Genomic DNA, 25241 nt, shown 5'->3' with positions numbered 1-25241 from the left:
CAGGGAGCAAAGGGAAAGAGTCTGGCTAAGTAATCTGATATCTGTAAATAGAGTTTTCTACAAAGATTAAGTGTTTCTCAGTGGAGTAACCGGGCCCACTGCTGGTGCGTAGCACTGACTTGCGATGATTAGGTGACGTGTTTACCCAAAAGGAGCTTGACATGCTTTTCTGAGGATGGGAGTCTGCTAAGGTAATGCTTCCATATTGGGGTGAGCGGTGGGGGCTTGAGAGCCCTGGGCTAGAGGATGCACGAACCACGTACGATTCGAATAGGTACCGTGCAGGGCCACGCGGCAGCTCCTTGAAAACCAACATGCTGCCCTGCAGCTCTCTTCCCCAGCACAGACATGTATTCCTCATGCACGTGTGTGCTGCTCATGGCCCGCCTCGGGCTGGACCCGGACTCCACCACCAGCCACCTTCAACATGGTGATCGTGGTGAACCCAGGGAGCTGGTGGGGTTCTTGCACCTGGGGCCGAGTGAGGGATCGAATCAGGTTCAGAGGGAAATAGGCCGGCACGGTGAGGGCGCTTCATCGTCTCGTGCAAGGTTCGGCTTACCTTGGAGTATCGGCCCCTAGCCGGGCATCAGCTCCCCCCGCAGGACTCGGTGTTCACTGGCCAAATTAGAGTCCCAGCCAAGCCCCCCAGCACTCCTGGACAGACAGACAGACAGACAGGCCAGGGCAGGAGTTTCCTGGGACAGGTAGAGCGTGCGCTGTCCCCGCAGGCTTCTCGCTTCCTAACTCGCCGGACGATGCCTTGGCTGCTGCAGGAGCTGGGCAGTGCCGATCTCCTCAGAGCTTTGCTTGGAAAAGATCCTGAAGCAGCAGCAGACTCTGGCTTTAGCTCACTCTGGATACCATGGAAGCAGGAGACTGACCATTTCCTAAATTTGCCACCAAAAAAAAAAAAAAATCTTGGAAGCTTAAATGTCTTCATTGAATGCACCTAAAGAAGATCTCCCAGAAGAGGGGAGTTGCCATCCTTCAAGAACCTGGGACAGTCTCATTACACAGGTGTCTGTGGCCGTGTTTATGGAAAAGGTCATCCTGCAGACACGAACCCCAAGTTTCAATCCCAAGCCAGTGCTCTGGCAGGAGAGCAAACACCCCCAGCCTCCTGACAGGACAGACCATCGGCGTGTGGTCCCAGCTACGGGCCAGGCCTGCGGCCTCCCAGCCGAGTGACGTGCACTTTGAAACTGTGGCTTCGGAAGCAGGCGTGAGCGGCGTGGAGACTGGGCCCTGCAGCGCCCTGTGGGGTTGGCGTGAGGCCGGCCAGCTCGCCGTGTGCTTGGAGCGGGTCGGCTCCCAGGGAAGCTCCCCGAAGCTGTTCTCAGAGGGCTGCCCGTCTCTCAGAGCTCAGACACGGTTCTCCAGGCGGCAGGTCATCCGCCAGGGACCTCACTGGGTGGTGGCCCCGGAGTGTCACTTACTGCGGGTCCCATTCCTTCGGATTCCTCTTCTTTCCTTCCCATCCTTTCCCAGCCCCATCTTCTTCCAAGGCTTCATTCTTCCCGGTTTGGTGGCATCATCCCCAGAAGTGTCTGTTCATCGTGAGCCCCAAGTGCAGGCCTGGCACAGAGTAGTTAGGAGACCAGCCCCCCTCGGAGGCCGTGACACACAGCTGGGCCTCGCCTGTCATCTGTTTAGGGCAGGTTTTCCCCACGTGACAGAGACACGTTCTGGAAGGAAGCCTTTCACCCCAGCCGTCCGTGTTTCCTGCTGTTGGAAACCTTGCACATTCTTCTCACGGAGGAGAGAACCTCGGTCTGTAAGCCGGGATGCCTGTGCATGGCCCCATCGTAGGACGTGACGGTCTCTCTGGAAACCAGGAGGAAGTAGGAGAAAGGTGGACCAGCCTACCCCAGACCGAGAAGGCTTCCTGAACATTGATCGTGCCGGTACCTCCCACCCCAGGTTTGCTCACTGTGCATCCCGTCAAGCATTGCCAGGCCCCCTCTGTGGGGAGGACCAGGACGTGGGGCATAGGAGGTGGAAGTGGTGGTGAGTCTCAGCCCTCGCGGTTCTCAGGACGGCGGGTGCCTCGGCCAGGCTCTGGCTGAGAGGACGCACACGTGCCGCACCTTGGCCCTGTGCCCGAGCGTGGCAGCAGCTGCTGTGCACTGGGCCTGGGCCATCCCACCTTCTACATACGAGCGGGAACTTGCCTGTGCTTCAGAGCACACGTCTGTGCTCTTCAGCGTTGCTGCCGGGCGGGCCTCTTACGGCGGACCCTGAGAAACGGGCTGGACGCTTCCACTCTGGAAATCTGGGGAAAGAGTCCTTTGGGCGGGAAGTTTGACGACCGTGTGTTCAGAGGTCACGCCAGAGGCATTACCGGCACCTCAGCAGACGGGCTGATGGAGTCCGTTGGGCCCTAAGGAGAAGCCCACCCCAGGGTTGGAGCTGCCGGGCGGGATCGTTGGGTCACACGGGAAGGTGAAGCCCGGGGCCCGGGACACCCGGTTCACTTGATGCCTCTTTCTCCAGACGCTATTTTTAATTAAGTGAAACCCATAACCCCCAGTTTTGATACCAGGTGGCAGGCTCGGCCAAAATAACGAAGCTGCTTTGGGTTTGTCACCGCTCGGGTGGGCTGGCCCAGTGTCCGCCCAGGACACAGGCCCGTCAGTGCTAACGCCAGGGGAGGCCTGTGAAGAGCCTTGGAAGAGATCCTGGAGCAGCAGCAGGCCAGCGTGGTCACCCTCCCTCCAGGGCTGGCCCACTTGCCCCCCTCCCCCATCTCCACCTGGTGTTCTGCAAACACAGCCCTAAACCAGCAAGACTCGAGTATGCGAGGCCGACTTCTGAAGCCGCTCTGCAGCCTGGGTTTTTGCTTCTCTGAGGACCTTTATGTCTGTAAGATCTTTCAAAAGCCCTCCCTGCCTCACTTTCTTGGGGGGAGGTAGGTATGAGTGTCTTGTTTATGACACTTCGCTGGATCACAGTCGGGATGGGCAAAGGGCAGCCTGTTCTGTGGACTTTTAAATCTGAGCCTCGGGGAGCACCTTGATAGAAAAATGGAGGGGATAATGAGAAAGAGCTCCGACCTGGGGGCTTCACAGTCCAGCATCGCCACCTATTCATCTTCCGTGTCGGGAGAGCACCGTCGAGGGCACGGCTGACAGAGGTGTGTGCGCCGGATTCCTGAGCGTGAGCTCCTGGCCACGCGGTCGGGCCAGGGACTTCCAGGGGCCCCGCCCAGAAGGCTGACCTTCCTCCTGAGGACGTGGGCGGCCGGCAGGTCCCACCTGGCTGACGCGGGCGGGAAAACCTCCTCCTGGGATTTCGTCCCCATTCTGCATGTGGCCCCGGGTGGAAGGAGCCATGGTTCTGTCCTTTCTCCCTGACGTACGGAGCCCGACTTTCCTTCACGCAGCACCCACCTCCCCGGGTGGCTCCACCTCTCCAGGCGGCTGAGACGCCCCTGCCACGCAGCACCTGCTTCTCTGTGCTGTTGACGCTTGTTTGGTGGTGGTTGTTTTTTTCTCCACGTCGGTAGAGTCAAAGTTGGACTCTGAATTGTCACATCCGAATGCTGATTTCAGTAAATTTCCGGGTTCAGAATCAGACAGAAAATCCCCTTCATTACGGATGCAAGAATGACAAAAAGATCTGGGATGAATTCCTGAGTGGGTCTTTTTCTCAAAAGAAATAACACACGGAAAAAAAGGAAGATACTTATGTAGTGAGAAGCACTGTGGCCTGTACCCACTAGCAGTCATCATTTAAAATACACACAACCCTTGGGCAGCCCGGGGGGCTCAGCGGTTTAGCGCCGCCTTCGGCCCAGGGTGTGATCCTGGAGACCCGGGATCGAGTCCTACGTCGGGCTCCCTGCATGGAGCCTGCTTCTCCCTCTGCCTGTGTCTCTGCCTCTCTCTGTCTGTCTCATAAATAAATAAAATCTTTTAAAAAATAAAAATACAACCCTCGTGCAAAATAAGGGCGTTTTACTTGACGATCCACTGCGAATCTGTGATCCGTCCCTTCGGCGAGCTTCGCGCACCTGCCGAGGTGGACCTCATGGCTTGAGGTGGAGAACATGGAGTCCTCTTCCCAGAGACACTGCATTGGTTCCCCCAAGACATTGCCGAAGTCACACTAGCTTGAGTCTAGATGGTAGATTTGAAGCCCAAATTTCTAGATGTAGAACCTTTGAGTCACGGGATGAGCCACAGCCCTGAGATTACAGCCCCCCCCCCCCGCCCCAACTGGGAAGAACGATGTCACATGCGTGCTGTGTGACACGCTCTGCAGGAAGCGTAATGAATTTTGTGATGAACAGTTATTTGGTCTTGCTTCCCCTTCATAAGCCGCAGTGCTGCTGCCGGCTGCCCTCCTCTGGCCTGGGTGTCCTTTCCCAGCCTGGCTTCTTCTCCGTCCACTCTGCTGCCCATCGTGCGGGCGGCCCTTCCTGGCCTCCCTCCACGAGAGGTCCTCCCTGGTTGCATGCAGGCCACCTGTTCTCCTGCTGCCTTCCAGTCTGTACGGCCCCCGTCCAGCATAGTCCAGCTGAGGGCAGGGACCGTGCCCTGATCCCACGTTGGCCCGGGGCTAGAGTGTGCTAGGCACCCAGGCCGCTACTTGTGTGGCACACGGACTCAAGTCCCAGAGCTCATGCAGTGTCTTTGCTCCTACGCTGCCTGGGCTGGGATCCTCACGGGTGACGGTCCTGGCTCTCCTTTGAAAACGCGGTGGAGAAAATGAACCGTGGTGCACGACTAGACCTCCCTGAGTGTAGATGAGCTTACGTGAGGAGGGGAGAACAGTGTTCTACAAAGGCCGTAAAACCTTAAAACGCTGCTGACGTCCTCACAGAATCCATGTGAACGCCGGTTAGGAAACTGGATCCTGAGGAGCAGAGATCTGGAACTCTGGCCACAAGTGAACCCCGCTCTTCTAGTCTGACCACCTGTTTAAGGAGAAGGGGAACGGGTTTTTAAGCAGTGGGAGTTTCTAGAGTGGCCGGCGCCAGCCCCAGGGAAGCGGAAAACCCCCGGTTAGTTGTGATGGGGACTGACGGGGTGCGCCCTGGGGGTGGGGTCCGTGGGGCCTTGTTGAGGTTGGGGGAGAAGCTGTGCCCTGGGTCTGCCAGCGTTCTCTGCCTGCCGCAGCAGTAATCGCAGTAATCGCTGTCCAGTTATCCCAGCAGCGTGGGTCCGCGGGCACGCCTGGCCTTGCAGGCCCACGGTTGGGGCAGCCCCTCCACAGGCTCCGTGCAGGGATTTTGTTTGCTTCAGATCGCGCTTGACGCTCTGCCTCGTTCCAAGAGGGGCTTTCGGGCAGCTGGCAACAGGCAGTTGACATGAGTAGAGTAAGGACACGCACCTACGTCACGATAGAAGAACAGAGGCCGTACGTGCACACGCACAGAGCTCCACCTAACTTGTCTTACGGCGGGAAGTCCCGTGAGGTGGATCTCCGCGGCCTCGGCACATCCTTACCTCCGCGCATCTTACAACTCCTTCCTGCCTTCATCTCTGAGGTGTCCCATCGGCGTCCCAGGCCGATTCCTTCTGATGCGCGGTGGGAACCCGCACTCATTCGTGATTTCTGGCACCGCAGTGACCAGGTCGGGCTGTTGGTCCCCGCCTTCCGTCCTCCCCGGAGCTCATCCCCAGGACCTCAGCAGTCCCACCGACGGAGGTGGAGTCCCCAAACCCCCGCCTCTCCTGGGCTCGAGGCTGCTCCGGCCTGCGGGTGTGGCGCCCTGCCCACCTGGTTTTCCAGAACTCGGCCACTGTCCGCCGTGCAGAGAGGGGCAGCTCTCCCTGTGATCCTTTTCACTTCGCCGTGTGCTTTTCGTCATGTTAGTTACTTCCTGCCACTTGATTATTTTAAATGTGTCGATGATGGAGAGGCTCCCCGCTGTGCTGAGGTGGGGGGGCCTCACGCCTCCCTCCGTGGGACCCCCAGGCCTCGCCTGCAGCCTCCCCATGCACTGGCTCTGATCCCCCCCCCCCCCCCCCGCTGCTGGACTTTCCTTCCAGCAGCTTGCACCTGCCTTGTCCTCTGGCCTCCGGGCCCCAACATGTAGCTGTCCTCCCCTGTTCTCCTCGCCAGACTGACTTCTGCTCATCCTTCCGTGCAGTCTTGAGGGACACTCCTCAGCCAGGCCTGTTGGGGTGCACCTGTCCGTGTGCCTTCCCCTTGCTATGTACGTGGTCTCTCTGTTCTCTCCGCTCATCCGGTGGCCTGCTTCTCCCAAGCCTGGGAGCCCCTGGCACAGAGACCCCTGGGGTCCTATCAGCTGCATTTCCTCCACAGCGGCACTGTCTTGTCAAACAAAGAGTGAGGCTCGATGGGCCACACACTCAGGCTGTCCTCACACCTACAGGCCTGCAGTTCCCGAAATCTTAAGCAGAGGAAGCCACCTCCCGATGCTTTTAAGCCACGAAAATATGTCACAGTCCTATCCAGGCTCCACTTGAGAAAAGATGGAAAAAAAGGTCTTCAAGGTGGAAAAGGAGCTCAAGGTTTTTGTTTTGTCTTTTTAATTGTGGTAAAATACATACAACATAAAAGTTACCATCTTAACCGTTTCTGAGTGTGCACTTCAGTGGTGTGAAGTGTATCCTCAGCATCGTGGCCCCAATCTCCAGAAACGGTCCATCCTGCAAAGCCGAGACTATCCCCATTAAGCACTAAGCCCCATCCCCTTCCCCGCAACCCCTGGCAACCACCGTTCTACCTTCTGTCTCTGAATTTGCCTGCTCTGAGTTCCTCACTTGAGTGGAGTCATAGAGGATTTGTCTTTTTGTTACCGACTTATATCACTAAACATAATATCCTTGAGGTCGGGCCATCCATGTTAGAGCACAGTACAGGGTCTCCTCCCTTTTTAAGGCTGAACGATGTTCTTTTCTGGGTCTGTACCACATTTTGTTTATCCATTCCTCTGCGGATGGGCATTTGGATCGCTTCCCTCAGTAATGCTGCTGTGTTGAACCTGGGTGTGCTGATGCCCCTTCCAAGCTTCGGGTTTTATTGTCCAAACTACAACATGCGAGAAGCAGAGAGAAACGCTGAATTTCAGAGATGTCCAGTCTTAACCAGGGCCCACTGGGGAATTTTCTGGGCCCAGTCCTGAACAGAGAGAATGACGGAGGAACCCAGGTGGTGTGAAAGCAGCCACCCGGCCCTGGTGCCCTGGGCTGCCCTGCCTCTGCTTCAGGGGACCTGGGAGCTGTCCCGGGCATTCACCCAGTCTCACACATGGTGATGGATGATTTCTCCACCTATCAATGCTGTCAGACCCGTGGAAGGATCCCGCCAAGGTAGTATAAATATTTTCAGGGAATATCTACAACTTGGGTTAGAAAGAATGACTACCGAAAAACTCAGACCTTTTGCGCATACACAAAACAAGTTAGATTCTTTATCAAAGTCTTATTTCTGCCTAAGGAATTTCTTGTTTATTTTATAGAGCTCTCAGGGTTTGTAAAGTGTTTGGATTTTCAAATAAAACAGCCAAAACGCCTCCTCACTGTGGTACAAGCTGTCTTCACGTCAATCACAGATTGTGCATAAGTAGGGCATGACCAGGCCAAGAAAAGTCTTCATATTTTGTTTAAAATATCAAACCACCAAATATCCCAGATCCTAACTTCTTTTTTTTCTACACTGAAAAAAAAAAAAACAACGCTTCTGCCTTCTTTTCTAATTAAAAACAAATACTACACGTGTATATACATGTTTCTGTAAATATGCAGATTTGACCACATAGCTTGTGGGTTTGAGTCTCAAAAGCTTCTAGTGGAGTCGACGGGACATTGTCTCATCGGTACACAACACCCAGTCCATCTCGTTTTGTTGTCATTTTTTTGTCCTTTTTTTTAGTGTTCCTAACTATAGCCAGAATTCTTGCAAAAAGGTAAATAAATCAAGACCATTGGTTTTCTCCCCTGACCTTAGTCCCTACTGAGAGCTCTCCGCGGGAGAGGATGGACGTGGGGGGTCGTGAGGAAATACTCTTTCGCTTCCACCAAGAAATTGAATTCCATTATTATATTTTATAAATATTTTCTTCTGTGGCTCATAACCCAATTGCTGGCTTGTTGCGAAGGTCTTGCAAGGAAGAAGGAGGTGGAGGTGGAGGCCCTGCCTCTTCTCAGGTGGGCCCATGGCCCCAAATGGAAACCAATCAAGGTGCGATTTATGTTCATTAAGTGCTTGTCAAAACTGAAAAATTTTCTAATCAACAGCAATCTAGCGGCGGCCCCCTCGATGGCTGGGAGTGCCACCTCTGCTGCATCGGCTCTTTGCCTGTTACAACTCTAGGCGAAAATCCGCTGATGATTACATTAGGCTAAGCTGCGGAGTAAATGAACCATGTCTTATTTAGGTGCCACTAGCTTCAGTGTAGTCCTGCCCCGCAGGGCACTTGATAGCGTTTTATGGCTTTAAAATTAGTGTGGCTTCCCATTTGCTGCAGGGTGCTGCATGTTATGCCTTTGAACTCAATAAGCAAAGGGAAGGGGGCCTTTTGTTTTTCCCCCGTATTTTTCTCCCTTGCATTTTAGCAATTTTGTTTTGCATCTTTTCCAGACGGCATTTTGCAATAAAAATGTCTGACTACTGTGTACTTGCCTCCCCCACCAAAAAAAAAAAAAGAAGAAGAAGAAGAAGAAGAAGAAGAAGAAGAAGAAAGAAAAAGAAGGATGGAAAGAGGAGAGGGAGAAAAATTAAAAGTAGAACATGTCACACGTTTGCAAGAGGACACGATTTCTTTTTTCCTGTGCTGGAAAGTGAAAAGTCACTTTGCAGGTCACCCCTCATGGCTTATCCTGTCGGGTGGGAACAACATGTTTAGCTCAGGAAATGACCACACAGAATCAGGGGGCAAAGATTTCAGGATTTTCACTGGACAGCAGTAGGAAGAGCTGTCGTTTCTGGAGGGCTTTGGCTCCCTCGTACACAGTTCGCACATGATCTCCGAGCATCCTCAGATGGTCCCAGGAGGCGGGAACTGCTCATCTTCCTGGCTTTAAAGACGTGGAAACAGGGACCACGCAGCAGGCCCCAAGCACACAGCTGCTGAATCCCAGAGGTTGGGTCCCGGGCAGGGTCCCCACGGCCGTAACTCTGGCCACAAGGAAGCCGACTTTGTCCTCTGCAGACTTCCAAACGAAGGAAGGAAATCAGAACGTTAATTGACTGCTCTTTGTGGGAAATGAATCTGATCAAAGCACCGCAAGCCACCTCGGCTGCTGTAACATCAGGGAAACAGAGTCAGTCCTATAAAAGCAAGGCAGCAGAAGAAACCAGACAGGTGTGACGGCGCGTCCTCCAGTGTTCTGGTGGGTGACCATGGATGTGGGAGATTGCTGTCCTGCACGGGGTCAAATGGTGGAAGGCCAGGGATGACGATCAGTAGTGCCTCCACCCCCACCCCCACCCCCACCCCCAAGACAGACTGTGTGCTCTTCTGTCTTAAAATCCGCTTCTTTAAGGGCTCTGTTCTAGCAGATTCACCCCAAGAAGTCTCCAGTTTTAAAGAGCTTCAGATCGAATATCACTATGACGAGCGTTCCTGTCTGGCTCAGAACTTCCCAGATCCGGCTGCTGGTCCAGTTGTTTCAAGCTGTAATTATTTATTAAAGTACTGCCATAGCCGAGGCACGGGGCCGGCCCCTCGGGGTCCAGCGCGGTGAAATCTCACTCAGGCTTGCCCTCGGGAGAGGCCTGCGGTGACCGCGAGGACAGGAAGCCGTTTTCATCCCCGACGCATTCATTTCGTGCGGGCTGGGTTTGGGCACGCATGGGTTACAACTGGGTAATATTCAATTTAACCGAAAATGAGGAAAATCTTTCTTGCAGTGTAAAGCTCAATATACTAGGTCAGTCAAGACCGAGACAATCGGGAAGCAAAAGGTATATTCATAATTCAATTTGGAGTTTTCTGCTGTTTTGATTTATATCATAATAACCTATTCCCCAGGGCTGACGTTGGACTTCAGCCCACACGTGGTGGGTGCTCCGCCGCCGCAGAGGTCGGCCGTGACCGCGTGTCGGAGCCCTCCACGGTGCATGACGCCCGTCACCCCAATGCCCCCCTCCCCGTGATCCTTGCCCAGCCCGCCGCCCTGCCAGGCCTCACGTGGTCACCAGGCCCTGTAATGTCTCTGGTCACCGAGGAACCACCTGTCATAACTGTTGGATTTGCTGTTGCATTTGTCACGGCCACCAGTAGACGTCCACCTTGCTGGGTTACCTTCTTCCTGCGGTGGCCGCACGTCACGTTGAGCGTTGGTTGAGCGGTCTTTACAAAGGCGACTCCGAAAGCGAAACCCTGGAATTCTGTTGGCTATCTGGGGAAACAAAAATCATTTCTCCTAGGGTTTTCTACTTTGAAGCTGCCTCCTACCTCGCTATTGTGACTGGTCCTTTGGAGAGAAGGAGAGATTGTCTTCTTTTGAGTTATGTGATCTGAAAGGACATGGCCAGAAGATTCTCCTAGTTTTACGATATTTTCATAGTATTTTTAGGGTGTCGGTTTCCTCTGTGCCTGTCACTGCAGATGAGCCTATTGTTTATTATTCAGAAATGTTGGACTCGAACACTTGCTTAGTCTCTTTGAATGGACGGTATTATGTGTTCTTTATAGATTAGTTTCCTTTGAAAATAGTATTAAATGGAGTTGGGAATAGCAGTGCATCTAACAATGGCTTCTCTTACATACTTTTTTTTTCCCCCGAGCCCAGAAGTAAGGATTTTTTAAAAATAGAACTTATACAAACTACTGTCCCTCTTTGAACCTGGACATTCATGAAATATAGTGAAAATCAGGAGAATGAGTCAAACCTTTCCTCCAGGAAAAGACAAACAAATCTGAAGGGCATCTCTCCTATCTCTGAATAGACCAGGCCTTTGCTGCCTTCCCCCAGCTGCATGTGTAAAGTCCACGTGCACTCGTAGCCCCTGGCCATTTTGTGAACATTCAACTGGACAAGTGGTTCTTGAGCCTTTTGGCCTTAGGACTCCTTTACCTTCTAAAAATTACCGAGGAATCCAAAGGGTTTTTGTTTCCATGGGTTATATCTTTTTTTTTTCTTCTTAAGTTTTTTATTTAAGTAATCTTTATACCCAACATAGGGCTCGAACTCCCAACCACGAGATTCAGAGTCGCACGCTCCTCCAACTGAGCCAGCCAGGCACCCCATCTGTGGGTTTTATCTAATTGATACCATGTTAGAAATCAAAACTAAGAAAAATCATATAATTTATTTAAAAGCGTGATAAACCACCCTTAGGGAATATTATTACATAAATAACATTTTTAGGAAAAATGCATTTTGCACAACGAAAGGAAATCTTGAGAAGAGTAGGATTGTCTTAACTGTTTCTCCAAAGCTCATTGATATCTGGCTTAATAAAAGAGAGCCGGATTGTCATACCTGCCATCTGCCTTCATTCTGCTGCAATACATTGTTTTGATTAAAGTATATTGAGAACCTCACCTTATACAGGTATTTAGCTGGAAGAGAGGAATATTTTAAGAGCCATTAGATCTACTGTGGATGTTGTTTTTGGACGCTACACCAAGACGCAACACGTGACAGTTTATTATAACTTAGAAATGCAGCATGGAACCTGAAACAGTATCACTAAATATTTCCTTCTCTGCTCAGTGAAAATCCACTGAACCATCTTGCAGGTTAAATGACCTTTCATCCTTCCATGTGACACCATGCATAGCTCATTTCAAAAATACTGCTTAGGGACCCCAGGGTGGCTCATTCAGTTAAGTGTCCTCCTCTTGATTTCAGCTCGTCTTGATTTCAGGGTCCTGAGATCCAGAGCCCTGCATTGGGCTCTGCACTCAGCAAGGAGTCTGCTTGAGATTCTCTCTTTCTCCCTACCCCCTGCCCCTCTTCGTGTGTGTGTACATGTGTGCGCTGCCTGTCTCTCTCTCTCTCTAATAAGTAAATAATTGAAAAATATTGTTTAACAGAGGTATGCTGCATTTCAAATGGTGACACTTTTCATCATAGAATATCCAGAAGCTACTTTCATTTATATCACTGCCCATCTTGTCAGGAAAGAGCATCAGTATTTGGAAAGTGTCAGGCTCATGGGGAGAGATACAAGTTGCCAAGATTCTCATCCTCACTGGAAGCTCAAATTATACGCTAGCTACAGATACTGTCCACTGTTCTTCCTGCAGTGCTCACTTTGTTCATTTTCAAGAAAATACCTGCCGAAGGCCCAAGACTGAATAATCATAGTTAATGTCTGACATAGTCATTCTTTTGAGTAAAAATGTGTCCTGACAAAAATGTGGCTAGTTCAGCTTGCAACTCAAACAATCACAGAAGTATGTTTCAGCAGGACAGACAGCTTCTGAGTGTGGCACTAATACCCATGTGTGCTTGTCATGTCATTACTCAGAAAATTAAAAAGATGCATATGTACTCAGGGTTGAAATGGTTAAGAATCAGTAGTTGCCTTTTTTCTTTTTTTCATTTATTTACTTGAGAGAGAGCGCACAAGCTGGGGGCTGGAAGGGGCAGAGGGAGAAGCAGGCTCCACGCTGAGCAGGGAGACTGATGTGGGACTCGATCCAAGGACCCTGAGATCATGACCTGAGCCGGAGGCAGACTTTTCATCGACCCAGCAACCCAGGCACCCAAGAACATTCTTCAGTGAAACTCCCTTTTTTTTTTTTTTTTTTTTTTTTTAATTTAGAGAGCATGGCAGTGGATAATGACAGTTAGGGGCTGGTACAGTTGGGTTCCACTCCTGGGTTCGTGCTCTGGCCAGCAGCTTTCATCACCATAAAAACAAATTTCAACACTGAAGGAGGCAGACAGTATCTTGGGATGTGTTGAAAATAGCCCCGAAGCCGTGAACCCCTGGATAGGGCATCGGGGACCCTATTGAGAACTGCCAAGCAGGTCATGCAAAGAGGAAAAATCTGAAATACTGGCCACGGCAAGTATCAGTTTGTCCTGACGATGATCTAACCCAGGCAAAATACATTTATGTGTTAATATAGTAAATTTCGAAGCATTTATGTACAATTAGAAACCAGAACTTACTGGGAAACCCTAATTGGAACAAAAACCTGTGATTCCCCCCCCCCCCGCCCCGCATCATTTAATTATGAAAACGAGTCTCCATACTTTTTAAAAAGTATGGGTAAAATCGGAGCAGCGTTGATTGCATTATCTGTACTTGAAGAGTAGAGTCTCAAAGCCGCGTGTCTTACTCAGATGCTCTCATCCTGAGATGCCAGTCATACCGCTTCTGCATTTGGGGTTGGCTTTAAGATCTTGTTAACTGCTTTCGGTACCCCCGTGAACACATCAAGCAGACCCATCTTTCAGCAGACAGCCAAAGGTAATGTCGGGATGGGAGGCAGTGAGAATCAATATAGTAAGAGTATTTTTAGGGACTATTGATGGATTGCTGTATTTTGAGCTTAAGTCCAAGCGCCAGATGCCCCAGAGCTGACTAAGATGAACTCACCATTTACTGAGAACCACATAGGCCATCACGCACGTAGAGGGCTCTGAGACGGCCAAGACAGGACTACACACCTTTCCCTCTGCACTTTTGGGGAGCGCTCCTGGGCTGCGTTAGTAGCCTCCTGTGGCATCCGGGTGAGGGCTTCCTTACTGTCCCCGCGGAGCCCGGCGCCAGCCAGTTGATGACCTCCAGGTCCTGGTCACGCGTAACCGGGAGATTCGAGGACAGGATTGTGCAGCCGCAAATCAATTAATTCTCGGTATCCGGAGAGATCCCATACACCGCGGCACTAATGACTCCACGGCCCTCTCTGAAGGCAGCCCCCCAGAAGGTGGGAGCCGCTTTAAGCCGTGCTTCTGTCAGCAAGCTGGAAGCTGTGGGTCTCTGACACGGCTCTCAATTGCTAGCAGGTTTCTCTCATTGCACCTCATTTGCATCTGGGACGTCAATTAGCATGTTTGTTGAGGCTAATTGAATGAAACTCAATCATAGCTCTTAATTGCTTGACTATGTGAAAAGAAATCACATTAATGCAGCTAATTAAGTGTACGGCAATAGATGCAACATAATTAGGAGCGAGAGGTAAAAAACAAGGGATGGCAAAGGTGCAAGAGTGGGGTTGCAGGGGGACGCGGCGCAGTTACCAAGCTATCCGCACGTTCGGCAACGGGTCCCTTTGCTCCAGCGCCTGCTTGGAAAAAATAATCCGCACGGCGAGCCTGGACAACTTGAGAAGAAAAATGCAAATAGGTTTGCAATTACTACTTTTTCAAGCTGTTGAGGGGCAGGAGATGGCACCTCTGGGGGGCCTGGCTCTTGAGTGGGCCCCAGGGACTTGTTAAGTGCTGTTTAAAAGTACTTGGCTTTGAATTACCCTCATGCCTTGTTAAAGGGTTTTTTCCCCTTTTATCATCGATCAGCATTTTCTACAAGGAACACGAGAAGGGTAGTATCTGCACCATTTGCATATCAAAATCAAGCTTGCTGTCTTTACTGCACCCAGCGAGGTCCCTACCTCAGACCTCGTAGGGCTGCGCGTCCCACTTCAGAGGAGGCGTCATTGGTTAGTGGTCCTAGCTTTAATTCCTCAAGTGCCAAGCTGGGGTGAGATGAAAGGTTGGGTTCTTTCAAAAACAGGAAACTCAGTGTCGTTTCCCTCTCGGGAGAACCTCGAAGCCGCATGCTCGCGCATGTTTGCATTCCACCTGTTTCTGAAGCATCACGTTGAAGGGCTTTTATGGATTAGGAAATGCATTTTGTAAGGACTGCAAGAATCTTAGGGGCTTGCACTACAAGAATCACCGAGTTTATATATCCTGGTTCTTTTTTTTTAGATCTAGTTCCTCTGAAGTGTCGGCGCCCAACTCAAGCGAGAAAACAGATTCCCTGGCCCATGCTGAGCCAGAGATAAATGTGTTCCCTTGCCGCGTTCAAATCCAAAGAGCAGACACTTGGTACATTTCTATAATAATTTTAAATAAAATATCCTGGTTATTGTATGTTAAAACACGCCTATTAAAAGAGCCCACGCTGGGGCTTAGTCACTATCTGATTAGCCTCATTTTAGAGCCCATAAGCAATAAATGCTCAATTACACTCCTGTTATTGTATTTTAATTTGTTAAGAATTGGCATTAAAGAAGAAAGTTATAGCAAGTTGATATTTTTGAAAGAGTAACTATGCGAGCATGAATTCATTACGAACAAGCCTTAACTTTGATGTCGGAGCTTAGCTTGGCCTGTGTTTGGTGGGTATTAATGGAAGTAAATTCAAGATGTTTAAAGACAACCTTTTTTGTGTTTATTTTAAGTGACCTTGACCCTCAGCCCTCCACTGACCAAGGATCCCTTCCTTTGTCCTTTGTGCTTCTCCTTCACCATCCTCCACACCCCCGAGCTCAGTCATGAGGTTCCCTGTATCTTTTCCAGTCCATCTTAGCCTTCAACCTAATTTAATGGTAACAACTTGCTGTGTCTTTCAGCCACGTCCTTTCAAACCCATAGCTCTTTCACAGTTGATTGTATTTTGAGGAGTTTCCCAAGCATCTTGACTGTGGAGGCTTGGGTCTGTCGAGATGGCTGAGGCGAAGTCCAGCCAGCCTGTCCTGCAGGATCAGGGTGCATCCGGGCCTCTGCTCCCGGCTGCGGCGGCTGACAGCAGATTCGTGGAGGCCACTCTGTCCTCTGGATGGTGTAGCCACTGCTGACGGAGGCCCAGCCTCCCCACTCCCAGTGAAGAGCTGGTCTGTATCTGCCCCACTGTGGTGCAGCTGCGGCTCCTTTCTCCGGTGGTCTTCAGTCTCACATTCCTCCTGGCTCCAGCCCCGTGTGGCCTTTTGAGCATTTGTTCTCTGCTAAGAATTGACCATTTGAGTTCTATCCTTAGGAAGTCACTAGAGACCCTGTAGCATCTTCTCCTCCTGAGCTGGTGCTTTTTAAACCTTCTCGAGTTGCACGTTTCTCCATCAGAACGTGTCTCCCAGCGTGGCCATGCCCTCGCATTCTGGTCCCTCTTCCAGCCCTTCCTCCTCTGCTGAGAATTCCTGCATCCTCTTTCCTGGTCCGGGTTGGCTCCCGTATGGCCCTCCACCTGGCACGTGCTTATGTTACAGGGTGAGGTCTCTGCTTTCGACACTCAGGGCTGGCCCTCCGTGCTGCAGACGGCGGAGAGAAGACACCTCTTCTTGCACTCTCTCTGTGCCGAGGCCCCACATTTGGGTTCCTTTCCTGGGTTGGAATCTTGTGCTTCTGCTTCCTTTTCTGTGTGATTGGCTTCTGTCAGCGGTCGTCCTGCTGTTTGATGAGCCCACAATTGCTTCTCAACCCCTCCAACCGGTTAGAATGTGAACATCATCCCGCAATTAAACCATCTGTGGCCTGCTTCCCAGAAGCCACTGGGATCCTCGTCTCAGCCTCCCCGCCACTGTCTGGGCCCCCCCCTCGGGCTTCCATGACACGCTCTGGCGGACTTTCCTCATCTCACAGACTGGCTGGGGCCTCTGTCCCTCACACTCTGCTTCTAGAACTTATCTGGTTCTCTCTGCATCGCTGGACTGTTGGCTAGCAGTCACCAGCAAACACCTCCCTTTTCCAACCTCCCCGGGTCCCTTGCAGCTCACGCGCTGGTTCGTTTGGCAGCTCTAGAATTACGTGGCCTAAGAACTAAGTGGCTTATGCTCACTACGCATTTATCGGCTTTTCCCTTCTATGTTGTAAAAGGAATCTGTCAAGGTTCTGCCAAGGAAGGACTGTGTTTATTCCATTTCACGTTTCCTCTTAAAACGCTGAAGACGCTATTTATCCAAGAATTTGAGAATACGTCCTTTCTTGATGTGCGAGGTTGATTTCATGTCTGTGGAGACAAGGGACACTTTGCCCAGAAATTGCATTTGGAGGCCTGGTAATTCCTAATTCAGCAGTAGGCCCCTCCCCCTGGCTTCTGTTCTCCCGCTCGGCATCCAACTCTTAGATGAAATTTTACTCCACATGGAAACATCAGGTGGCCTCCACGGAGACCATCACTGGGTCTCTCATCACTGGGTCAGCGTAGGCTGGGTTCCCTGTGGTTCCCTGTCACCTGCTAGTCATTTACCGCCGAATGAGGGGAACAGCAAGACACTTTTTCTGGGTTCAGTAAACCACTCAGAGAAACACGATGCTTGAGAACCAAGCACTCAAAGTCGTCTTTTTCAGCATCCAGCTACTACACATCCTTCCATGAGCTCCGTGGTTGCTCAACAGCACACCACCAACTCCTTGGGCACTTCCTGATCCTTAGTGAAATGCTTGACCTTATAGTTAGTTTCCACCTGAGCTCCCACCAGACAGCTTCATTCTCCTCTAGGTGCCTGGTGGTGTCGCCGTCTGCTGAGACAGAGCAGTTGTTACAAAACGGTTTCCTACTGCCTGGAATTTTACCTGAAACTTAGAGGAAGAGCCTGGGGTCCTAGTGTGCTATGTAATAAGCAGCAGTTTAAAAAATACGACTTCATACGGACACTTATTTTCTCCAGCTGGTTTCTCATCCCCCCGATGGAAGCATTCTCTGCGTCTCCTTGCATTTCCAGGGTCTGGGTTAGTTCAGGACACGGAGGCTGTGGTTTCGGTGTAATGATGATGCCACCATACTAGACAGATCAAAACCTCGTTATTTTTAAAGTGCTTGCCACAGTGGAAAGGTCATAGGATTACAACTCGTGGCGTCTGATAGAACCTTGTGTCCTAGATTGTATGAGGTCTCCTTTTTAATCTCTCTTGGATGTTTAACATTTTGAACAGGACTACATGCAGAATGTTCATGGTAAAGAGATTGATCTTCTGAGAACCACTGTGAAAGTCCCAGGGAAGAGGCCACCCCGAGCCACGTCAGCCTGCGCGCCCATCTCCAGCCCTAAAACCAACGGCCTGTCCAAGGACATGAGCAGTTTACACATCTCACCAAATTCAGGTAAGCTCACGGCAGACGCGCGCAAGAATCCAGGGTGACAGCAGCGGTAGATGCCGCTGGTCACCGCAGGACAGTGCGGAGCCTTGGAGGTGAAGTGAGGTTTGAGCCATTGACATTGTACGTTCAGGTTTAGAAATGGTGTCTCTTCTGTGGCTGGTCATTTTCCCCTACGCCTGTGGTTCCGTGACCACCAGCCAGCACGTGGCACCATTTTGAGTCACGATTGCACAAACCAAACCACGAGGTCTTCCCAGAGGTGTGTAGTTGGAAGGAAGGAGAGTCTGACATGTGATTGAGGATTTAAGAGCCTTCTAAAACTACGTAAACGAATTGTGAAAGTGTCAAGGATTAACACGTATTTGTAGTGACCCAAGTGTTTAAAACCGGAAGAGCTATTTGGAGCAAGATTTAAACAAAACCAGTGGACTTAAACTTTAAATTCTCTTGGTTTTATGTTGTACACAACTTTAATTTTCTTTACTCTGTTTTGAAAAGAGAATTTGCTCTTTAATTCAGGAATTCAGGATCAGAGAAAATGCTTTCTCAAACCTAGGTGTGTTTTGAAATCCCTGGCATTTGTGTGCAATTGCAGGCCACTCAAAATGTCATGGTTCATTTTTGTGAAGGAGTCTTTGCAAATGGTTGCCCTCTGGCTTTGACCGTCCAGTGATTACTTATCAGAGAACAGGCCTGAGTCCCCCTTCTAAAACCCTTCAACACACGGATTTGTTTTCTCCAGCAGAAAGTCCCTTTCTTCTCTCTGACCTACATCCAGTCTTCACAAAATAAATTACTGTCCTGTGGTACCTTCTGGCATATGTCTTTGCTTCTTAAACATGCTGCATTTTTCCCTTCTGAGATGTCAGGTGCTTTTAAAGGGGGATGGTGCCGACCCCACGGTCCTGTGGCATACGTGGCACTGGTTGGTGAAAGCAGGGTAGTAGAAAGGGGCCAGAACTGGCGTCCGTTGGGGTCTACTTCATGATTCCAAGTGGCGTTGGACAACCAACTTGGCCAAGCTTTACTGCCATATTAGGTGCATCTTGCCTGGCCTGCATATGTGACAGAGATGTGATGACAGGTAAGATAACACATAAAAAAGTTTTCGGAAACTCATAAAGTACGATGCAAACATGAGCTGTTGTTAAAAATCAAAAGAAGACTGGGCTTTCTGCTACAGGAGGTATCAGTTTATTCCTGAATGGTGATAGGGTCTCTTAGGACCTGCTGACCTTCCTTCTAAGACATACATGGAATCTCCCTTTTCAGGATGGTGTGCTAACTCTGGGATAAGAGAGCAAAGGAGTGTCCAAGGCCGGGGGCAGGGCCGGGGGGTGGTGGTTGGGGGCGAAGTTCTGTATTGAATGAAAAGCTAATGTCTCCATTACTTTGTATTTCTTAATTTATTCAAGAAGTATCTTTTGAGCACCTGTTCTGTGCCAGGAGCTGTGTATGCTGTGGAATGGAGTCCCTCATCTCCAGAACCTACACACAAGGGAGACACCTTAAAACTAACTTATTTTCCACTTTCCCTTCTAACCCACCATGTCAAATCCATCCATTTATTTATTTATTCAAGTCAACAAACATTTGTGGCATTTCTGATGTATGGTCCTGGGCTCTGGGGACACAGAAGATGAAGACATCATCTCTACTCTCGAGAATCTCACCCTCTGGTGGGGAGGAAAGACAGCAGACAAGTAAATGCAGTGCCCTACAGCAGGCTACGGTAGGGGAGTGCACAGGGGGCCTGAAGGCCCAGGGGCCGGGCCACGTGTCCGCTCTACCCTAGGAGGTGGGGCAGGCTCAGGGCTCGGGCGGTGCCTGTGCTGGGTGTAATAAAGGACAGGAATTTGCCCTGTACTAGGATGAGGGAAGAAGCGCCTCAGGGATATGAGGAAGTTTTCCACATGTTATGTTTGCCGTTTGGGTTTTTTAATCTTGGCTGCTGAGCTGCTCCATGTTTTCCTAAGGAAAATGTAACATTTGGTAAATAGAAAATGCTGTGTAACCTCATCCTGTGCATGGGACGGCTCATGTCCTGTGCCTCAGCTTAAGGAGAAGGAGTGTCTCAGCACCCACTTCTTTCTCTTTAATGCCCTTGCATTAGGGGGATGGGAGAGTTGGGGCCGTGCTGGGATCCCTTTCCATGCTCACACAGCTCATGACAGTACATTCTTCCAACCATCAGCCAAGTTAATTCCTCTTAACGGGAGCCTGCTTGATTTTCCCCCTTTCAGGTCACAAGTAGGGGCGTGGAAGTGGGGGTATGACGTCCTCAGGAGCACAGTGCCAGGGACATGGCACCCTTATCTCAGCGTGCAGGTGACGTCAGGGGCGGGTGGCCATCCGTTCCCTTGTCCGTGGGTGCCCTCTCACGGGAAGAGTTCCAACACAGTGAATTTAGCTTGAAGTAAATTGATGTTGCTTTAAGTCATGGACTTTTACCTAAAAATAGTTATTATTTTAGCTATATTTCGCACTGTTTGCCAAAGAATTTCACGTGCTACTTAACCGCGTCTTTTTTTCTCAGCTCATTTCAATTCTGCTGTTTTGTTCTGGAGGCCCAAGTTGATGTGGAGATGTTTGTTTCTTTTTATGCTTTTCCTTTTTACTTGTTTTTTTTTTTTATCTCAGTTACTGGACCAGGTCACTGTTTTGTGCCTTCCCTTCTAGTAACTCTCTCATTTACATAGATGTGATACGTGCATGTTCCTAAATCCTTGGGCATAACACTTGTTACTGTCCTAGAATAAATGTCCGTAAGCAAAGCGACTCAGTTAGCGGATATAAGCTCTTACAAGATTCTTGATATGCATTTCCAAATTGATTTCTAGAAAAGTTGTTATGCAAATAACCTTCCATCTCTAAAGTGAGTACCCGTTTTACCCTCTTGCTAGCATTGCTGTTATCATTTTTGGAATCTGTACTAATCCGACGAGCAATAAAAATATCTCAGGCTTTGTTTACTTGAATTTCCTCAGTTAGTACTAAGACCGACCATCTCGTGCTTATTGATCACGGGTATTTCTTACATTGCAATTGTTTAGATGTATCTTTTCCCATTTTTGTACCAGGCTTGTCTTTTTCTTATTGATACATAAGAACTCTTTATATGTTGAAGATATTAACACTTTATAATGTGTTCTGCAGTTATTTCCCCAGTTTATTATTTGCTTTTTAAATTTTATGGTCTTATTTACAGGTGGAGGTTTGTCCCTTTTTAATACTTGATCAAAAATATATACGTATAATGACTTCATCGGTCTTTTAATTCTGTGACTAGAAAGCCTTTAATAATCCTGAAAACAGATCACAGCTCATATATACGTATTTCTGAGTCTTACAATTTTATTGTTGTTTCTTTCTTAAAAATACTTAGCCTTTAATCCACCTTTAATTTGTTTGGGTCAATTATACACAGTAGGAAATCTAATTAAACTCCTTTTTCAAATAGGTAACTAATTGTCCTTTCTCTGTTGGTTTACTACGACTGTGTGTGTCACCTTTATTGTACAACTAACTCATTTAATCAAAATCACTGTGTTGCTGGGCTTGAGAATCTATTCAGTTGACCTACTGTCTCCACGTTGTGTTACTACCATTATGAATTTACCACAATGTCTTAGATCTGTGATTCACTTTATATCTGGTAATGATATTACTGTCTCATTTTATCATTGTTCTTGGCTGTTGCCACTCAGTTATTTTTTTCCAGTAAACTTCAGAGTAACTTGAAATCTCCTTCCTCTGAAAAATAATCTCATTGTGACTAATTGGCATTGCTTTTAATCTATCAGTTAACTGTGGAGGAACTGACATCTTTACTGTATTGAGTTTCTTGTCCTGGAACATAAGTCTTGCCCAATTTATTCAAACCTAATATATACCCCTCTGTAAAATTTTGGCACTTTTCTTCATTTAGATGTATCATGTTGATCCATTCTGTTAGTTTATAATTTTTGATGAAATGGGAGGCTAATCTTTTCCAGAGGGGGTAAGGGAAGAAGAGGGTTATTATCACATCTACTTTGCAAGAAATAAGAAAGCTCATAATTTTTATTTTTGTGTGTGTCCAGCCATCGTACTAAACTCTTGTTAGTGGGGATATTAATTCAGATGTTTCTCTTGATTTTCTAGTATATGATCATAATGCATCTCACATTTCAAAGATTACAGTGCCTAATTGTATGTCAGTGTTGACTTTTAGCGTTGACTTTTAGCGAACCAACCAGTTTCATGATTTGGATACCTACTGCTTTGCTTCCTGTATCGTTCATGTACCATCATTACTGGGTCGGCAGTATGTTTGCTCAGCCCCAATTAGTGCTCTGGAGTTTCAGAGGCCATACAGAGTCCTCTCTTCAGGAGCCTTGCACTCTGGAGGGGGCGGAGGGGTCAGAAGATAAACAGATAAGACCATTGGAGTTGGTGATCGATGCTCAAGGGGGGGCAACTGGATAGAAAATCACTGGTTGCGGGGGGGGGGGGTTCTGTTCTTCCCAGTACTGGGAGGTGCTTCCCCAAACTCAGAATGTTGACTCCATTTCATACATTGAAATGCTGGAAGTGTGATGATCTTGATGTCAAATTTTGCCCTGTGCTTGGGGGGAAAAGGAGGAAAAACACGTCGAAGTAGCTGCTTTGTGTACTGATAACTGAGCCCGGGTCTCCCTTGGGGGATCACAGGTTAAGTGGAGCAGAAGAGCCACAGGGAAGATGGGGTGGCCCACACTCCATCAAGCAGCTGTGTAATCGGGCAGGGTGGGCTGAGGGACGCATTCAGGAAGAGCCGGCCATTGGCGTCCCCACCTCCAATCTAATGTGGATGCTGTTGCTGAGAGAGAAGGGAGCAACTTAGGTACCATCACAGAGAGACATAAGTAAATGGTGGGGACCATGAGGGACATAACTGAGGCACACCAGTCTGCCCACGAGCCCTGCACCGTTGAACCTACCAGTCAACATGGGCCACGCATCTACCCGAAGGCTGCAAGGAGAGCCCCATGGACCCGCCGGCTCTCGTTCATGGATATGCAACCAAGGCGTTTGTGGAAACCAACGGGGAAAATGAGAGGAACCAAGATAAACAAAAGGACAACTGATCCTAGAAGAAGGAGGGTGATATTTGGGGAAGGAGGAAAACTGAAGAGATTAATTGTTGTGTTCATAAAGTGAAACAAACTAAAGGTTATAGGAAAATCCTATGGAGAGAGAGTCCAAAAAAAAAAAAAATTTATAAAAGAAAATTTAAAAAGAATCTTTTTTTTTAGAAATTTAAAAATTCAGGGATCCCTGGGTGGCGCAGCGGTTTGGCGCCTGCCTTTGGCCCAGGGCGCGATCCTGGAGACCCGGGATCGAATCCCACATCAGGCTCCCGGTGCATGGAGCCTGCTTCTTCCTCCGCCTGTGTCTCTGCCTCTCTCTCTCTCTCTGTGACTGACTATCATAAATAAAATAAAATAAAATAAAATAAAATCTTTAAAAAAAAAAAAAAAAGAAATTTAAAAATTCAGTAGATAGATTAAATGCTCTGAAGAACATGGCCCAGGGTGCTGTTGGTGACTGTACATGTGACAGAAGCAAGCCTGCTGGAGGCGATGAAGGACATGTTGGTGCCTCCCATCGGAAGAGTCCATGTCAAGTTGGAGGGGAGAGGAGGCTCCGTAAACACACAATCCCAGGATGCGTCCCAGATCGGAGGAGACCTGGGTACTTACCTTCGGGGAGGGAACCCTTCCAGCCTGTGGGCTTCTCAGAGCAAACACCACAGGCTAAAAGACAATGGAAGAATTCCTTTCTAAGGACAAGTCATTTTGAACCTAGACGTCAATGCGGGGCCAAACCATCAATACTGTGTGAAAGTAGAAAAAAAAAATTTTTTTTAAATGACGTACAAGGATACAAAAACAAATGACTTTTTGAAAAATTTGCTTAAGCATCTGCTCCAGCAAAAAAGAGGAAGAATAGGACTCCAGAAGACATTTATTGAGGCCTGGTCAAATCTCCTTTCCCCATCACGTCTCTCTCTTCCAAGTCCGCTCGCTCAGGATGTCCAGTATCTGCCTTCCCACCACTGTGGCTTGGAACCTACGTCACCATCCTCACCAGAAGCCACCTTTTGGAGAATCCGCCCGATGGGGACTTCAGGCATACTTCCCGGGAAGGCAGTCACGTGGCCAAAAGTATCTTCTGATGCGAGTTTTTAGCCAGGCTGGTTGGATAGAATTGTATCCACGTGCGATGGAACAGAGTCCTGTCAGGTCTGAACGTTACTGTGACGTTTAGGTAGACAACAGGAAAACAGTGATGATCCACAGTAGGGCCTTGGGAGGCAGAAACCCCACACTGCATCCCACCTTGCCCGTCCTAGGACCTCATGCAGGTGTCCCTGTGAACATCCACTTCCTCACCGTTACGGTGGGAAGATGCACCTGCCGTGGCTCTTGGGAGCGTGGCCCAGGGCGAGTCTCCAGGACGCTGTGGGGCCCCATAGTTATCGTGGTGCTTGTCACTGGTGAACAGAAGGAAGCAGGAGCTTCAGAGCGGACAGAAATCTTGCATAGATTTGTTTAATGCCAGGCACTGTTGTTTCTGTCGCCCGTGTGCAGCCATCGTGGGTTGGACACAATAAGCCCGTGCACGTCCCCCCCAACAGCATTCCCTCTGCGATGCTGGGAGCGGCGGGCAGAGATGCTCTGCAGGACTTCCCGGGTGTCCGTGGGCACGGGGCTCCCGTGCCGTGTCCCCCTCCCGCGCCCATCTCTGTTCCCAAACTGCCACATTCTGTTCCGAGATGCCCGATACCTCCCTGCCCGAAAGTGTGCCTTTGTTGGGCATTTGGCCCGCTGACGGTGTTTTTATCGCAAGCAGAGCGACGCGTGGGCCTTTGTAGCGGGAAACCTCGCCCGCGCCCCCCTCTCCCTCCCTCCGCGCCGGGCCCCCAGCGGTTTCAAAATATTAAAGCCGCCGGGAGGGTTGAGGCTGATTTTCCAGGGGGCTGGGGGGCGGGGATCTCGATGTGTTTGGAGTATTGAACCGCCGTCGACATCTAAAGTCTCAACCATGCTGTTTGCCTCCACACTTCAGTAATCAGGACATCCAGCAAACCCATAAAAAACCAAACTAATAGCATGAATATTCAGTGACCTAGAATACTAATTATTGTCATGAATATTAATGTGATCGGACTTGCTTTTTCCTCTCCTCTTTCTCTCCCGTCCTCTTTCTCCCTCTCTCCCTCTCTCTTTTTTTCCACTTAGCCGGCTCTAAAGATGGGTCATAATGAGAGCATTTAAGAGGGAGCGCGCTCTCCG

The 25241-nt window shown here is 49.3% G+C and overlaps 1 protein-coding gene across 10 annotated transcripts in view; it reads left to right on the top strand.

Moving 5' to 3' along the window:
* The window catches only part of AGAP1 (ArfGAP with GTPase domain, ankyrin repeat and PH domain 1), a 530214-nt gene that overhangs the window by 328796 nt on the left and 176177 nt on the right, over positions 1-25241 (top strand). For all 10 annotated transcript variants that reach the window (XM_041766497.1, XM_041766496.1, XM_041766499.1 and 7 more), the window contains one exon: positions 17757-17925. In XM_041766497.1, the coding sequence (XP_041622431.1) occupies positions 17757-17925 (169 nt within the window). The remainder of the gene's footprint in view (positions 1-17756; positions 17926-25241) is intronic.

Source organism: Vulpes lagopus, chromosome 8 (assembly GCF_018345385.1).
Source record: "Vulpes lagopus strain Blue_001 chromosome 8, ASM1834538v1, whole genome shotgun sequence".
In the NCBI taxonomy this organism is placed as follows: Eukaryota; Metazoa; Chordata; class Mammalia; order Carnivora; family Canidae; genus Vulpes; species Vulpes lagopus.
This window is presented reverse-complemented; position numbering and strand designations above follow the sequence as displayed.